The sequence below is a fragment of the Dermacentor andersoni genome, chromosome 9, assembly GCF_023375885.2.
Source record: "Dermacentor andersoni chromosome 9, qqDerAnde1_hic_scaffold, whole genome shotgun sequence".
Lineage (NCBI taxonomy): Eukaryota > Metazoa > Arthropoda > Arachnida > Ixodida > Ixodidae > Dermacentor > Dermacentor andersoni.
The window spans coordinates 8,678,050-8,695,585 of record NC_092822.1 but is presented as its reverse complement, the minus strand read 5'-3'; the positions used below and the strand labels follow the sequence as shown (position 1 = coordinate 8,695,585).

General features: G+C 50.8%; 1 protein-coding gene across 1 annotated transcript; it reads right to left on the bottom strand.

Moving 5' to 3' along the window:
• Window positions 1-1,026: 1,026 nt before the first annotated feature.
• Syn (synapsin) lies at window positions 1,027-11,613 on the bottom strand. Its single transcript, XM_050175290.3, has 6 exons — window positions 11,154-11,613; window positions 10,711-10,937; window positions 10,237-10,485; window positions 5,478-5,861; window positions 4,827-5,026; window positions 1,027-3,815 (listed from the first exon to the last, which is right to left on the bottom strand). The coding sequence occupies exons 1-6, from the start codon at window positions 11,611-11,613 to the stop codon at window positions 3,692-3,694; spliced, it is 1,644 nt and encodes a 547-aa protein (XP_050031247.1). The 3' UTR covers window positions 1,027-3,691.
• Between the last annotated feature and the right edge of the window lie 5,923 nt (window positions 11,614-17,536).

Below are 17,536 nucleotides of genomic sequence, written 5' to 3'. Positions count from 1 at the left end.
ACCTATTCATATTCTTTTTTTTCTCGCGCTCTTTAAAGGGACACTAAAGCGAAACAATAAATCAGTTTAGTCTAATGAAGCATTGTTTCAGAACCCTGCAGGCAGTCATTTCAAAAAAATTGTTTGATTATTAGATGAGAAAATGAAGGTCCAAGTATCAGTATTTGAATTTCGCGCCGAAACCCCAGCGCCGGTACGTCAGCGTGACGTCAGGGATTCCAAATTATGTATTCGCATTTGGGCTGCGTTGGCTGAGTAAAGGTTCCCGAAACTTGCCATGTTTAATATTTGGTTCCTTTAGAACACAATGCAGTCAATATGTATAGCTATATATAATGAGTAGGCTCTAGAAGATGCCATAAAAATCCATGACGTCACAGCCACCAGGTGCGGGAACTTAAGTAGGCGTCGCCACCCGTATTTCGTTCTTGCGCTTTTTCTGGCTTGCCAAACGTCTTATCGTTGTAAGAATGGTGTTTTTGGTGTTGTAGAAAGGTAATTTACTGATGCAGAAGAAATCATTTTTCACTTTAGTGTCCCTTTAATATCGTAATGAATCGGAAAGCGAGGCCAAAGTTGCATATCTGTGAACGTCTTCCGAAGCCTGTTGCTGGTACGACTAAAAGGGGCCACCTTATCAAACCATGGCTGGAACGTAACCACACTGGCCGGAACGTAACCACACTGAAGGTGGCGCTTACCGTGCAGTTCTTTTCTGTGCGGCTGTTTCAGAACACGCTATTATTTCTTTATATGTACCTCAACTTGGGCAGCAGCAAGTTCTTTTTCTGGCCATGCGAGACTGCTATGGACTGATATTAGCGTGCTCCAGCTCGCACCTTGACACAAGAATGAAATTTTCTGCCTTCATCACTTCGACAGTCTGCTTGTATTTGTGCTGTCGCGCATCTTGGCGGAACTAAGAAATATCGCTTTCGGAAACTGGTCGCCTATCTTTACGTTTATGAGTGCTCACCGACTCATGCGGCGTAACCCTCCCCCCCCCTCCCTCCCTCCCTCCCTCCCTCCGCAAAAAATTCTGTCTACGACACTTCTCCCAGAGTTTGAACATTTATGGGTGTCGTACTTCTCGAAACAGCGAAAATTGTGAATATTTCGTGCATAGACTCAAGCGTACACCTGTGTCGCGCCGCTGGGTGACCGTGTTATCGCTCTCGTTGTCAACTCTGATTTCGTGCTTTCCATAGCGCGTCTGTGATGCTCCCCGGACACGGAGAGACGGATTGCCTTCCCGACTCTGAAGGACGCATGCTTTGTAACTATACACCGCAACTGTTCTAAGGTTTGTGCGTCCCAGGCGCTTAATCGGCGTCGTCAGTGATCGACAGTGTCCATTATCCCTCAATTGCCAACTAAGGCAGACATGCATCACTATAGCTCTCCGCGTTTTCCCCCTGATAAGCCTTGAGCTTCCCGTGAAGGGTCTGTGTAGAAAGCTACAGGGGCTCTTAAGCGCGAAGAAGCCGTTCACATCAGATATGACTCAAACACACGAGGGCACCTACGTAAAGCCGTTTGCATGAAAGAGCATATCTGGCGGCTATTTTGTGAACAACAGCTGCACTGGGCGGTTACGTCACGTAAAATGTAAGAGCACTCCTCACGACGTCAAAGAAGATGCAGTGTATCCGGCCATAGGCCTAGAACCATCAGTCCTTGTACAGTCGACTTCCGTTAATTCGACCTTGGCAAATTCGTATTTTCGCTCGATTCGAACGCACTGGGAAGTGCCGGCGGGAAGCCATACACTGCTACGGAAGGAAACGTCTAGTTCGAACGCGAAAGGATGCCGCTTCGGCTAATTCGAGCCGACAAACTGCCACCGGCGCCCTCTCATGCGTGCCGCGTTCACTAAAAGCTGGAAAACAAGAAATTCAGCAGACGACGTTACTGTTTCCCTAGGCGGCGACGGTGACGGCAGTAACCTGTCCTGCAGTGATGACGACTTGCGCTGCGCCCTGGGCGATATCTCTTTTGGGGTCTTTGTCAGCTCCGACTGCTGCGTTGAGTAATGCGGACCGCTTACCGACGACGACGAGCTACAAAAAAATAATAATAATAATAGAAAAAGAAAAGAAAAAAAATGAAATTTGAGGATACCTAAGCACTCCTTAGGAGTTGTGAATACGAAAGCATTAATGTCCAATTGAACGCCGCTGAGCGGTCCTTCGAGTTGTGGACTCCCCGCGGGCAAGCGACGCGTTGAGACGCTTGGCGCGTTTTCATTCGGCCTTACCGAGGCGCAGTTAGAACTCGGGCGAGAGCTTGCGCGGAAAAGAAACGCGCGGATAACGCAGGCCTGCGAGGGCGACGTGCCGTCGCGGTGATGCCCTCTCCCATCACGAACACCTGGCGCGCTACGGCTGCAGCACGTATGCCGTTTCGCCCGCTCTGCTCTATCGAGGCGCGCTCGTGGCGTGGCGTCGCAGCCAATAGAAATCTATTTGCCGTTTCACTGCTGCAGATGACAGACGTTGGCTTTTTCACTCAGTGAGTCATTTGACGCTGTCGTATAAAAAAAATTGAATTAGTTCATTTTGCCGCCGTTTGTTAATTCGACCGACCCTTGCGATCCCACAAAGGTGTAATCAACGGGAGTCGACTGTGTAAATCAGATTGCTCGTGCGTTTCCATGGCCTGACCTTCCAGTGTGACATCATCTTCCTAAAATACAAGTGTTCATTCGCTCAACCAACGTAACCAAACATACGTGGTTAAGTTGCGTAGTTTCTAAGGGCCTTCTGACCGGATGTGCTCTTCCAAGGCCTTCTAGGCCTACCTGTAGCTGATTGTCGGAAACAAATTCAGATAGTGCTACTGTTTGGGCTTGCTGGGTTCATCATTCGCGTTTCGGCGGCTAACGTAAGGCCGCAGAAGAAAGCACCACTCATCAGTAAAACGAAGGCTTGCCGAATGGAGGACGGATCCGTTGGTTAAACGCAACTATAGACTTTGTGTCATGACGCTGACATAGCGCTCGCACAAATCTTCTGACAATAACACTGCCACTTTCCAGTATTGGAGCCATGCAGTGTCACACCGGACACTCCCCACGCTCTTATTTTGCCTTACCCTCTCCGTCCCCGGTGATATTGGTGCCTCCGCCCGGGAAAAATTTCTGGCTGCGCCACTGTCACTTTCACCCTGGCGGTGTGCGAAACCTAAGGTAACCAGGTTTCCGCGGCATGCGCCCGCCTTCTCTTATTATGTCTGCTCGTGTTCGGTCGCATTCGGTAGGTGTGCAATCTGTGGCACGTTACGTACGATATCTTATTCATTCTTTTCTTTTTTTCAAAAATCGGAAGGCGGTGTTGAAAGGCTCTCGTAAGACACAAAAGGTATCGTCGGTTCGTGATTTTCCCCACTAGGCTCAACGGCGAGGGAATGCTTTTTGCCCGGCCTAAGTGCGATGTTTCCCACGACAGTGAGGCGAGTCTGGGCTCTCGGGAGGACCTCGGTGCGTGACGGGCTAGCGCGTCTCTTTTTGCTCGCCGTCGCCCCGTGGGGACTCGGCGTCATCATCGAGGTTGCCCTGCAGCATTTTCTAGTACACGATGAGCTACGGCTAAGCGGGTTGCGCCCCCTGTGCCTGCTTGCTTGCTGGAGATGTGCGCCGTCTGCTGCTGCTGCGGCGGCGGCGAGGGGGACGCGTTGTGTCGTCTGCATCCGCCTACATGTCTCCGAAAACACCGGCGAAGGTCTTGCGCAGGTTCCTCATGGTGTCGTCCGGGTCCTCGCCCTTCTCGCTCGTCTGGCTCTCCCGCCGTGGCCGCGTGTTGGCGGCCCGCGGTTCCCTGCGAGTGAGGGCATTTTCCGTATTATTATTATTATTATTATTATTATTATTATTATTATTATTATTATTATTATTATTATTATTATTACCGCAACGCCCGCATTGTACAGACTATAGAAGCTGATCTGAGGTTGGGGGGGGGGGGGGGGGTGCCCTAGGACCGTGTTCTGAATCTCATACCTGCAGAGACAATTCCTTGAGGAGCGCGGACCGATTGGATGGAAGATCAAAAGATAATAAGTCGTTTCAATTGTGTCGAGAGGCGCCTATGCGCTGGCTGTTTACGGTAGCGAATCAGCGATTCGTTCTGTGACCTCCGGGACCTTTATGGACTGACTGCGATCTCGAACGCCGCTATAAATGTAAAGTTATTGGAAGGTGAACTTACGGCAGTTGCGCAGGATATAAGTCAGCAAGAAATATTCTAGGGCCGTTTTGCTTCCCTGTAACAACCGCGTTTGACGAAACTCATCCAAATCAGACCTTTTCTCGATTATGAAGCGTGACGTGTACCGTTGCAAGATATCCTCTGATACTCAACTTTAAGCATGCAAAAGAAAGAGGTGGCGACGATGAGTACGGCAAGAAGTGCGCTGTCAGTGTGCTTACACTTCTTGTCGTAGGTTGACCTCGACCCATCTTCTGCAGCACCGAAATTAATGACACGCACACGCGCGCGTTGCAAAGAGTTCAATTCAGAAATAGAGCCCGGGACTGCATGTGGAGTTCCTGTCACCGTAGTGTGCTAAATATAGTCATGCATACTAGCGGCGGCAATGACCGACAGCACTATAACTTATGAATAAACTAGAACAAAACAATAGAACAGAATGCGCAATAAAGCGACGTAGAATAAGTGAGCTGTCGGTGAGTACACTTATCTCTCCACGTGTGGGGACCAGCATATAATCGTAGCTAATGCGGTACTGTACAGAACCAGAAAGAACCGGCACTGTCGTCGCGCTTGGTATACTGAGACTCGGACCAGGAGCTATATGTATGTACTCACTGTGTGGCGGCTGCTGCTGCTGCAGGGGGCACCGCGGCGGGTACTGCTGCGGCGGGTACGGGTACGGGCGCAGCGCCGCCGCCCATCTGCTGGGGCGGCGGCCGGCAGTACTGCTGCATCCGCTGGAGCACCAAGTCAGCGATAAAGCGCCGGTCTTCCTCCTGGCTCTCGCCCAGTAGCTGCATGGCCGAGTCGTTGGCCTGCAGACGCGCGAGTCCCTTAAGCACGGACCAATTGGACTACCATGACGTCACTGGACAAAAGGTGACGAACACGGCTGACGCGACTCGGGCAAGGCTGTATAATTCGTTTCGATGAGTGGACTTATGTTTGCTTCTACCAAGTATGACAAGGCCGCATAATTGACAAATGTTGATGCCTCGAAGCAACGTGGGCTCTGCGACAGACGGAGCGGTTGAGGGCTCCGACATAATTCTGACCGCCTGCGGTTCCCCAACGTACACCCAAAACTCGTGTACCGAGCTTCGGGTGCGCGTTACAGAATCCCAGGTGGTGCACTGCGGTACCCCGCAGTGGCCTCTCTCACAATAGTCTGATCCTGCCTTTGGAACGTAATATCCATGCACGTTTACGATCGCACAACAAAGGCGTTCGCGCTCAGCTACAGAGGTCACGAGAGAAAGTACGCGCCTCGGTGATGAACTCCCTGCCGTCCTTGGCCTGTATGGCCTCGACGGCGCAGATGTCGAGGCCGCCGAACAGCTCGGACACCGTGTCCACCCACAGCCGGTGCCGGTCGGCGAGGGGAACCTGCTCGAGCATGGCCGATCCCACGTTGGCCTTCCAGTGTCCGCTGATGCTCTTGCGCACAAAGCACTTGTAGGCGGAGCCGATCTTCTGGATGTGCAGGTCGCACTTGGCCTCGACGAACGGTTCGACGACGCAGTAGTCGCCCGAGAGCGCCACCAGGCCGGCCACGTCCTGCAGCTCCTGCTGGCTCTGGACGCGCACCTTGCCCAGTCCGCCGTGCGCGTGGCCCACCTTCACCACGCAGGGGAACTTGGACGCCGCCAGCTGCAGAGGGGGAGGGACGCGGCAAGTGTGGCCGTCGATCGTGAGAGGGTCTTAACAACATGGATCGCAATGGCGTATGAACCAGAGCTACTCAGGCGTCGCAACAATGCTCTCTGGGTTGCTGCGAGCCCACGCGAGCACCTGCTCAGGAGACCCACGAATAGCGGCAGCATATGCGCTTTGTGTACACCCACTCCTAAGAAGACCTGTTCTCGCGCCCTGATGGTATACCGTCGGCACCATATAGTACCAGGCACCGCGTACGAAGATGACACCTCCTGACGCCGTGACCAGTCACTATAGTGACTACCTGGTTTCGCGCGATTCACTCTTCGAAAAATAAAACACACAAAGAAAACTACAGCGACCATTGTGCCGGCGTCGACACATATGCGCCACCGTATGACTGTCGGCGAAACATTTAGCACACTTGGCGCACGGTCGAACTGGAGCACGCACGCGCGTGCGCCTAACCAGGTGCGCCGTGTCTGTTCAAGTGGGTTAAGCCATGGGTTAACCGCACGGGGCACAAGGCGCCGCTACCTGCAGCAATGACGCCCGCACTTTCGCATATATTCAGGTGTGTGTCCGCACTAGTGGGTCTCCGCTAAGCTGAACATACATTTGCACGCAGACAAATGAATTCATATAGGTACAGTGGGAGGCAATGTGACATCGCGCTAAAGGGCGCAATTCGAACGAGTGCTCCACGGCCGGCATCGCGCTTTATCATAACGGCGTACTGCTACAGCTGCGTTTAAACCAGCGTTGTGCACAAAAATCTGACCGGACGAATCGCGCGCAGCTTTGCTCGCTGTGCACCGAACCCCAGGTGCTAATAAGCGCTACCGTGGAAGACCTCTCTGCCAAATACAGTTCACTGACCGCCAGGAGAAGGGAGCATTGAAAAAGACCGCTTATGCTATATGTCGTAGTAAAAGCAGGCACCAAACTTGCTCCAGTGACCTGATCGGTTCCTCGACCTTATGCGGAGTGCTCGAACGGGTGTGCGCGCACGCTTGATTACCAGTTCACTGCTACGGTATAGAATAGCAAACAAAGAACCTTCTCCGCCCGGCCACCGCACCCTCATTGGCTGCGGTAAGTGGAAACTTGTGTGCAGTCAGATTTGTTGCGCCCCGCGATGCTCGCCGGCACCCGCTCGTATTTCTAGGCGCCTAGAACGAAGTAAACGTCATCGCGTTTGCGACCAAACTGAACGGAACTGTCCGATTTGACGTTAACTCCATCTCTCGAAAGATAGAGCTCTGTATACGGTGGATAACGGGTAAATGTGTGCCTCTTTTACACGTCTTCGCGAAATATGCCGCATGGGGAAACCTTTATTGAAACCTGTTAGGATCTGCTGGAAAGTTGTTGGATGCCGTTGTTACAGCAAGTCGACCGCGGCATTACACGGCTTGTACGAACGTGTGTTTTGGATCACCGCGAGGTGCCGTCGGAATCGATTTGAAGATGGCTCTGGTTTAAAGTGGAACCCGCGAATGAACAAATAGCGAGAAGCACGTGTTCGTTAAAGCGGGAAAGCATACGCGGTACATCCTTGCACATGTGGACGAACCTTATTTCGCTCGTTGAGCCCTGTGGCGAATCGAACGTCTGCCTCCGATTCTTGAGCATCGTTTCAACGAGTGAACGCAAACTTGATTTTTAAGTATAGCTGTCATTTTGTGCGCGAGAAATGTCTGGTGTGTGAGTGCGTCTGTCGTTTTCTTTGCTCATAAGAGCAGCGCCCGCGTGTCACACTCGCGCTCGACGCCATGGCGGGCCTGCGGCTTGCGAGGCAGCGTTTGCGCGTCGCGCGGTTTTCGAACTCCACAACACACGATCGAAAGCGATGGTGCATGCTCTCGCGTTTAGGCTACATTAAACAGAAGGAAAGCGCGTACGCAACTGCGCGTGAATAGGTTTTACCGGTCCACACAGCGATGCGGCGTAGCTTGAAAGGGAACCGCACAGGGAGTGTTTGGCGTCTATTCAGGCCTTTTGATTCGATATTCGCGGGTTTTGTAAACGACGGTGCCATGGCAGGACGGAACAGTGTTCTCCTCATGCACTGTCGTTTGTTCTTTCTTATTGCTATCTCTCTCTCTCTCGCTTTTAATGTGATAGCATCAAATGGCCCATTGAGCGAAAAAGCCGGCGTCGGCGTCTGTAGCAGCGAAACTTCTCGTTGGCTGCGACGCTGGCTCGCGCTTGCTGGCTCGGGCCTCGACGGAGCAGAACGGGCGAAAGGGTATGCTTTCTGTCGCGGTATTGCGTGAGGGGAGAGGGCATCGCCGCGACGCCACGTCACCGTCGTTCTCGGAAGTCTGCGTTATCCGCGCGTACCTTATCCGCGCAAGCTCTCGCCCGAGTTCTAACTGCGCCTCGGTGAGGCCGAATCAAAATGCGCCAAGCATCACAACGCGCTCGCTTGCCTGCGAGGAGTTCATAACTCAAAGGACCGCTCAGCGGGGTTCAATTAGACATTAATGCTTTCGCATTCACAACTCATAAGTGCTTAGGTGGACTCGGATTTTTGAAAGATGTATGGTGCATTTCGTGTACGGAGTGGACATAATTAAATTTTACGATTTTATTTTTAGAAATCGTCTGCTGCAGATCACATAATTCTAGTCCTTGAATTTGATCATTCAGAGAAGCGGACACCATTTGCACGAGAAACCAAAAGGCATACTTAAGAAATTAACAAGAATTCACTAATGAAATTATTAATTAATTAGTTTACGGCACATATTGCAATTTACGAATTGTAGCCGGTTAGTTTGCAAGGCCTATCCACGTTGAATGAATTTCCAGAATGACACCAGTTTGGTAATATATGCCATCAAGCGGCGTCGTTAATATGCACTGTTGTTCTACTTTCTTTAACAAAACGTTCTTTTATGCATTGAAGCACAATAGTAACTGGAAAGCCAATGTATTTCGTCCCACACTCTGAGAAATAATATCTCGAAACTGGTGTCATCCTCGAGATTCATTTCAAGTGGATGCGCCTCGCAAACTCACGAGCTACAATTCGGAGATTCGAATATGTGCCGTAATTAACTAAGAAGTATTGAATTTTGTTAATTATTTGAATATGTGCTTTGATTTCTCGTGCTAGTAATGTCCGCCTCTTTGAATAATCCATATCAAGAACAAGAATTATGCTATCTGCCACAGGCGATTTCTAAAAATTCTGTAAAACTTAAAAATGATCACCCTCTATAGCAGTAGTATATAAACAATGCCGGAAGACGTATCTGACAACAATATGCGCTCATTGCAACGTGTTGCAATAATGCCATCAAGTGTAATGCGCTCCAAGCGTTCTCAATTGCATGACATATACCTGTTTCTTGAAGGAAAACGAAAACTACATTTGCGATGAATATGCCCGTACCTCTACTGCAACATCTAAGGGAACAGGCTGTCGTCGCTGCAGCCTAGAATTATTTGTGCTTTGGCTAAATGTCGTAAGATGACACCGTCGATCACCAGTGCGAGCTGTCCATCCTGCGTCCCGGTATACATCTACGCTACGTGAAAACTCTCATTATCACATCGAGAACACTGCACTGAAAAGGTGTTAGGTGGCGACGACAAGCACAAGGTGGCGTTGATTATGATGATAAACTATACACTACCTATACGTATAGTATATATATACTTCAGAAAGAAATGTAGAACGATGCGCCAACCGTACTATGCTTTCTCAGTCACGCACCAAGCGCTGTAATTAAACAGTAGACATCTTATTTTACGGGACTGTTCTGGCTGGAATCCGACAAAATTATTTAACATCGTGATCGCTGCATGAAGCTTCGCTGCGGGTGGCATGAAGAGCTCGACAGAATTTCACGCGTGTAGTTAATGAAACGTGACACTCCTACAGAGTGCGTGCATTAAAAAGCATCTTCAGCTCCACTTTTTAACCATTCTAAGTTTATATATACCTTTAATTTACAGTGGCTCTTTCAAAGTTTAAAGCAGCCGGAAGATCCCTTCTAGAAGATGCGACTATAACTGTTCCTATAACCTCTGGGACATCAAAAGCGCACCAGGAGTGCACTCTTATAAGGACAGAGAGTGCTGGTATTTTCTTTTGCGCGATCATCTGCTTGTCTCATATGCTTAACTCCATTTGAAAGTGTTTTCGTACTCCATAATAGAACGCATTCACATCAATTACGGTGAACGAACTCTGTCGGGGAGTACGGGAACATTCAAAAGGGAGTCCAGTAAGGGAGAATTGTCTCCACTTATTCCCATTAAAGCGTCCCTTCCCGTCGAGGTCGCGAGCGCGTTGACCCTCGTAGACGAGGGCGGCCAAGGCTGCAACAGCGCGGTCATGCGAAACAGGCCGCACCATGTCGGCGTGGTTGGGGAAGAAGCTCTGCTCCACGAGGGGAAACTGTTCGCGGCCCAGGCGCCGCTGGGCGCCCTGCAGCTGGGCGAACACCCACGGCTTGTCCTGGAAGTTGTACAGGCTGTGCAGCGAGTTGACCGCCGGCACGCCCCCGAGCCGCAGGCACAGCAGGAAGGGCCGGTTGTCGCGGCTGCCGTCGCGCACGTGCTGCCGCACCAGCACCATGTCCGGCCGGAACGAGCGGACCACCTGCACCGCCGCGCGTTAGTGTCGAAAGGGGCTCGGGAACGACGACGACAGTTTATAGACACGACGGGCCACTCTTTTGCAGGATTTGCTGTTTGTCTCTTATTTACCTCCGCTTCCGAGAGTTTCTCTATCTTCAGAAAGGCGTCAGTCTACTCCCACTCCCAGCCTGCACGTTCTTCTCGTGCGTGTATGCGTAGAACGTGGCGCAATGATGCGGGTGCTCACCTTGGTTCCCTGCCTCATGGCCGCCATGCTGACGGTGGCGCCCGCCTCTGAACTGGCCCATATGCTGAGGTCCTTGAATTCTGCTTGCTCGACGCGCACGTCCCACTCGCCGTGCACCTTGCGGCCGCGGAAGTGCTTGGCCCAGTCGGTGTGCGCGTCGTCCACCACGAGCAACGTGAGCTGCCGCTCCTTGCCGGGTCCGACGACCGTGCTTCCGCCCGATCCACCTGTACGACGAGAAGAGCCACTGCTGCTCTTGCCAGACTCTGCACGGGCACGGCTAGCAGAGTAACGCATGCCTGATCGTAGGTCTACGAGAAATGTCGAAAATTGAGTGCAAGGACAAGCAGTATTTCCCGCAAGTGGGGCTGCCCGGGTGCACGCGACTTATCGTTTTTTCGCTAGCCTGCATGCAGCGGGCACTGCCCGCGCGGGACACGCACCTCCGCCCACCACACGGCCGGTCAGCGAGGCGCCGCGCGACAGCAACGAGCTGACCCCGCTGCGCGCCGGCGAGCTGGGCGCGCTCGTGGCCGAGCTCGGGCGCAGGTTGAGGGAGAGGTCGGTGTCCCCGGGCTGTGCGGTGCCCGCATTCCCGGCGCTGGCCGCCGTGGCGGAGGCGCCCCCCGCTGCTCCGGCGGCGGGCGCATCGCCGGCGGCCCCGGGCTGGTCGTCGAGCTCCCCGGAGAGGTCGCCCGACGAGAAGCGCCGCCGGAGGTAGTTTGTGGTGCTGGTGAAGCCCTGCTTGAAGCTGGAGAAGGAAATCTTGGCTGCGGCGGCTGACGACGACGAGAACGGATTGGTCGCCGGGTACTGGCCCGCTGGCGCCGCCGTGGTGGCGGTGCTCGGCTGCTGGGCGGACGAGGCCGCCGCCCGCTCCTCCTCCTCCTCCCCCGACTGCATGTGGAGGGGGGGGGGTGTCTCGTTAACACGGTGGAGCACGCGCGCTGCAGCGCAACAATGTGCGGGTCCCGAAGCCGAGGACCGACACCGCGTGCGCGTGAGAAGACGGTCGTGGGAGCGGGAAAAGGGAAGAGGACAAGTGGTTTCTACGGGAAAGAAATGGCACTAAAGATGGGACACGAGGAAGGTGACGGATGGGGCAGCGGCAGATGAAGTACGAAAGAACATTACGCCATAAAACAGACAAAAGGGGTAATCTCGAATTGAGACTGCAACGGGAGCTCTTTTGCAAGATATACGTATGACAGCCTAAAGGGTGAACGAGCTATCAAAAACTTCAGCAGTATAACTAATGAAAAGGAAACTGACGTGACACATTGAGGTATACTAACAACGTGCACTAATAAAATGTGCGTAATAAGTACAAGGCGCATCCGCACATGGCCAAGGGAGACGGGACCTACGCGCCCCGATTGTGACGTCATCTGTGGGCCACGCCGGTGCTCCTGTTGCAAACATTGCATTCCAAGAATAACGAAGGAGGGAGAGGCCAAGTGTGACCGGCGCTTTGTTCCTTATGTGCGTGGCGTCACGGCTCGGAGAGGATCCTCGTCTGTTCAGACGCTGTCTTTTACTGCAACCTGGCTGGGATTGAAGGGCCCCTCACCGGGCTCCATTGCAAATTTGAGTTGGGCACTGGGAGTGGTAGGACGCCGTCTAAGAAATGCCTAACAGCAAGAATTTTTGAGATTGGTTCATTATTAGAGGAGGTAGGCGAAGTCGAAATGTAGCATTACCATGCTGCCAGTAGATAAGATTCGCTGCCAATGTAGACAGTCTCCTTCAGCCTTGAATAGCGCCTCCAGGCCTTTTCTTCCCTGCGTTCCCCGATGGAGCAGCAGATCGACCGCGTCACGTTTGCACGTGTGACCTTCACTCTGACCGTGGAAGCAGGGCTTCTTCGAGAGGAAAGGCGCGCCGGGTTCTGTTTCAAATTTTAGCTGTTTTCGCGCCACTTGATGCTTTACTGGCACGATTGCCACCGCGCTAGCCACGCGGGGCGCTTGTCTGTCTGTGATGCCCAAACATGGTAAGCGGCCCTAAAAATCAAAGTAGTAATAAAGTTTTTGACGCATAGTTCTACGGAAACCCGCAAGGTGGAGAGAAGTAATTAATAAAGGGGAAATCGGACATCCACCCCTTCGTAGCAATTGCTACAAAGGAATCCCATACGGGTTCCTCGAAAGAAAAGCCTCGCAGTTGAAGAAAAATTCGTCCTGGTTTGGGACACGAATCCGGGACCACCGCCCTTCCGGGGCAGCCGCTCTACCATCTGAGCTAACCAGGCAGCCAGCAGATGGCAGGGCGAAGTCGAATTTGTCAACAACTCGAAGCAAATTCCACTTCGCCCTGCTATCTGCTAGCCGCCTGGTTAGCTCAGATGGTTGAGCGGCTGCCTCGGAAAGGCGGTGGTCCCGGGTTCGAGTCCCGAACCAGGACGAATTTTTCTTCAACTGCGAGGCTTTTCTTTCGAGGAACCTGTATGGGTTTCATTTGTAGCAATTGCTACGAACGGGTGGATGTCTGACCTTCCCTTTATTAGTAATAAAGTTTTTGAACGTGTACAGCCTCCCCCCCCCCCCCCCCCCCATAAAAAAAAATAAGAGAAGGTGTCAACGGCTGCCAAAGACAACAAATAACGTCGCCATGATGATACCTGTGCACACCAGAAGTATCCCTATGTTGTATAGCAGCATCGAATGCGGATATGAGACAAGCTTTCGCATGGAGACTTATTGGAAACACGGATGTTACTCACACATACGGCGCCGTATACCTCGAAAGCACAGCTATTGCACCAGGAAAAACGGATGGATGATAATTGGAGTAACTTTTGCGGTATTAGCGCTATGCCAAAATCGCAAGCTCCCCACAACCAGCATATATATATTCACCCGCGCGCGATAGGCTCTACTTTCAGCGAACACCTCAAATGTTGCTTGTAAGATGTTAAAATGTTACATTCCATAGGGTTTGAGTCGCTTCTGTTTTCTGATCTCACCATCGACGTTTCGTGAAAAACTGCATTTGTCGAATCCAAGCGGTAGTGAACCGTCCTTTATCGGGAACGTTCCCAAAGGTTGCCTCGGTTGAGTCGCTTCTCACTTTCGCATTGAACGCAGACCTCATATATATGAAGAAACTATTCGTGCAGTCCCGATCAGCTGCTATCGAAATTTACCACGCCACGAAGGGCTGTATCCTGCGAGGATGTCAAACTGACGGCGCTAAAGATGTCTTTCGATTTACCGTACAAAAAAAAAAAAAAAAACTGTGTGTTGAGAAAATTGCACAAACAGGCCTGGAGTGCGGCCTGATCCCGGTGACCAGAACCGGTAACGCACTCTCTCACCAAAGCAGGATTGGCCACCCTGGTGCAGTACTTGGCCACAACCTCCTATATGAATACAACAATCGAACCCCGGCCCTCAGTCCCCAGCAGCCGCGAAGCAACTGACCACGGCGGCGGTCAGATCTGTGACGCTGCAGAGGGTGCTAAGAATACCTGGCTCCGGACAGGCCGCCATTGGAATCTGAACCTGGCAACGTTTAACGTTAGAACGCTATCTAGTGAGGCGAGTCTAGCAGTGTTATTGGAGGAATTAGAGGGTAGTAAATGGGATATAATAGGGCTCAGTGAGGTTAGGAGGACAAAAGAAGCATATACAGTGCTAAAAAGCGGGCATGTACTGTGTTACCGGGGCTTAGCGGAGAGACGAGAACTAGGAGTCGGATTCCTGATTAATAAGGAAATAGCTGGTAACATACAGGAATTCTATAGCATTAACGAGAGGGTGGCATGTCTTGTTGTGAAACTTAATAAGAGGTACAAAATGAAGGTTGTACAGGTCTACGCTCCTACATCTAGTCATGATGACCAGGAAGTCGAAAGCTTTTATGAAGACGTAGAATCGGCGATGGGTAAAGTCAAAACAAAATACACTATACTGATGGGCGACTTCAATGCCAGGGTAGGCAAGAAGCAGGCTGGAGACAAGTCAGTGGGGGAATATGGCATAGGCTCTAGGAATAGCAGAGGAGAATTATTAGTAGAGTTTGCAGAACAGAATAATATGCGGATAATGAATACCTTTTTCCGCAAGCGGGTTAGCCGAAAGTGGACGTGGAGGAGCCCGAATGGTGAGACTAGAAATGAAATCGACTTCATACTCTGCGCGAACCCTGGCATCATTCAAGACGTAGACGTGCTCGGCAAGGTACGCTGCAGTGACCACAGGATGGTAAGAACTCGAATTAGCCTAGACTTGAGGAGGGAACGAAAGAAACTGGTACACAAGAAGCCAATCAATGAGTTAGCGGTAAGAGGGAAACTAGAGGAATTCCGGATCAAACTACAGAACAGGTATTCGGCTTTAACTCAGGAAGAGGACCTTAGTGTTGAAGCAATGAACGACAATCTCATGGGCATCATTAAGGAGTGCGCAATAGAAGTCGGTGGTAACGCCGTTAGACAGGAAACCAGTAAGCTATCGCAGGAGACGAAAGATCTGATCAAGAAACGCCAATGTATGAAAGCCTCTAATCCTACAGCTAGAATAGAACTGGCAGAACTTTCTAAGTTAATCAACAAGCGTAAGACAGCGGACATCAGGAACTATAATATGGATAGAATTGAACAGGCTCTCAGGAACGGAGGAAGCCTAAAAACAGTGAAGAAGAAACTAGGAATAGGCAAGAATCAGATGTGTGCGTTAAGAGACAAAGCCGGCAATATCGTTACTAATATGGATAAGATAGTTCAAGTGGCTGAGGAGTTCTATAGAGATTTATACAGTACCAGTGGCACCCACGACGATAGTGGAAGAGAGAATAGCCTAGAGGAATTCGAAATCCCACAGGTAACGCCAGAAGAAGTAAAGAAAGCCTTAGGAGCTATGCAAAGGGGGAAGGCAGCTGGGGAGGATCAGGTAACAGCAGATTTGTTGAAGGATGGTGGTCAGATTGTTCTAGAGAAACTGGCCACCCTGTATACGCAATGCCTCATAACCTCGAGCGTACCGGAATCTTGGAAGAACGCTAACATAATCCTAATCCATAAGAAAGGGGACGCCAAAGACTTGAAAAATTATAGACCGATCAGCTTACTGTCCGTTGCCTACAAAGTATTTACTAAGGTAATCGCAAATAGAATCAGGAACACCTTAGACTTCTGTCAACCAAAGGACCAGGCAGGATTCCGTAAAGGCTACTCAACAATAGACCATATTCACACTATCAATCAAGTGATAGAGAAATGTGCAGAATATAACCAACCCTTATATATAGCTTTCATTGATTACGAGAAAGCGTTTGATTCAGTCGAAAACTCAGCACTCATGGAGGCATTACGGAATCAGGGTGTAGATGAGCCATATGTAAAAATACTGGAAGATATCTATAGCGGCTCCACAGCCACCGTAGTCCTCCACAAAGAAAGCAACAAAATCCCTATAAAGAAAGGCGTCAGACAGGGAGATACGATATCTCCAATGCTATTCACAGCATGTTTACAGGAGGTATTCAGAGGCCTGGAGTGGGAAGAATTGGGGATAAAAGTTGATGGAGAATACCTTAGCAACTTGCGATTCGCTGATGATATTGCCTTGCTTAGTAACTCAGGAGACCAATTGCAATGCATGCTCACTGACCTGGAGAGGCAAAGCAGAAGGGTGGGTCTGAAAATTCATCTGCAGAAAACTAAAGTACTGTTTAACAGTCTCGGAAGAGAACAGCAGTTTACGATAGGTAGCGAAACACATGAAGTGGTAAGGGAATACATCTACTTAGGGCAGGTAGTGACCACGGATCCGGATCATGAGACTGAAATAACCAGAAGAATAAGAATGGGTTGGGGTGCGTTTGGCAGGCATTCTCAAATCATGAACAGTAGGTTGCCACTATCCCTCAAAAGGAAAGTGTACAACAGCTGTGTGTTACCAGTACTCACATATGGGGCAGAAACCTGGAGGCTTACGAAAAGGGTTCTACTTAAATTGAGGACGACGCAACGAGCTATGGAAAGAAGAATGATAGGTGTAACGTTAAGGGATAAGAAAAGAGCAGGTTGGGTGAGGCAACAAACGCGGGTAAACGACATCTTAGTTGAAATCAAGAAAAAGAAATGGGCATGGGCCGGACATGTAATGAGGAGGGAAGATAACCGATGGTCACTAAGAGCTACGGACTGGATTCCAAGGGAGGGGAAGCGTAGCAGGGGGCGGCAGAAAGTTAGGTGGGCAGATGACATTAAGACGTTTGCAGGGACAACATGGCCACAATTAGTACATGACCGGGGTAGTTGGAGAAGTATGGGAGAGGCCTTTGCCCTGCAGTGGGCGTAACTAGGCTGATGATGATGGCTTTCGCCCACAACGTATACACGAGTGGGCCTGCTATATCCCAGAAGCGCAGCCCACCAATGTCTAGCTGGCTTACCGTACACCCTCTCTCATTACGAAAGAAGATGGTACTCGAGGGAGTCCGACGCGGGTTCAAGGGGCCTCTCACCACAGAACCTCACCGAAGTTCCTGCACGGTGCGAAGGTGCACTTTGCAGGTTGCAATAAGGAGTTTTAGAAGTAGCGCACACAAGCGTCTTTGCGTACCCAAAGACACCCTGCTTGCGTTCTTTCAAATTCTGGGTTGTTTTGTACGCTCGGCGGTTTGCGTCTTCTAACTCATGAGTGCGCGATACCTAAAACACCTTAACGTTTCTGTCTACTGTGCCTTAAAACAGGTGCACCTCGAACATGCAAGAAAAAGAAACCAGTCCCCAAATAGTCCGTGAACGGGTCAAGGGATGTATCGAAATGACCGGTTTAAACACTTTGCGCGAGAACGGTCGGACCTCAGGTCTGGTATA

Bases quoted from the DNA above. Each gene is read 5' to 3' on its own strand.
- Syn (XM_050175290.3), bottom strand. From the start codon at position 11,613: ATGCAGTCGGGGGAGGAGGAGGAGGAGCGGGCGGCGGCCTCGTCCGCC. The intron at 10,938-11,153 runs GTGCGTGTCCCG...CTCGTCGTACAG, and splicing joins CGGCCGTGTGGTGGGCGGAG to GTGGATCGGGCGGAAGCACG. The intron at 10,486-10,710 runs GTGAGCACCCGC...GCGGCGGTGCAG, and splicing joins CCATGAGGCAGGGAACCAAG to GTGGTCCGCTCGTTCCGGCC.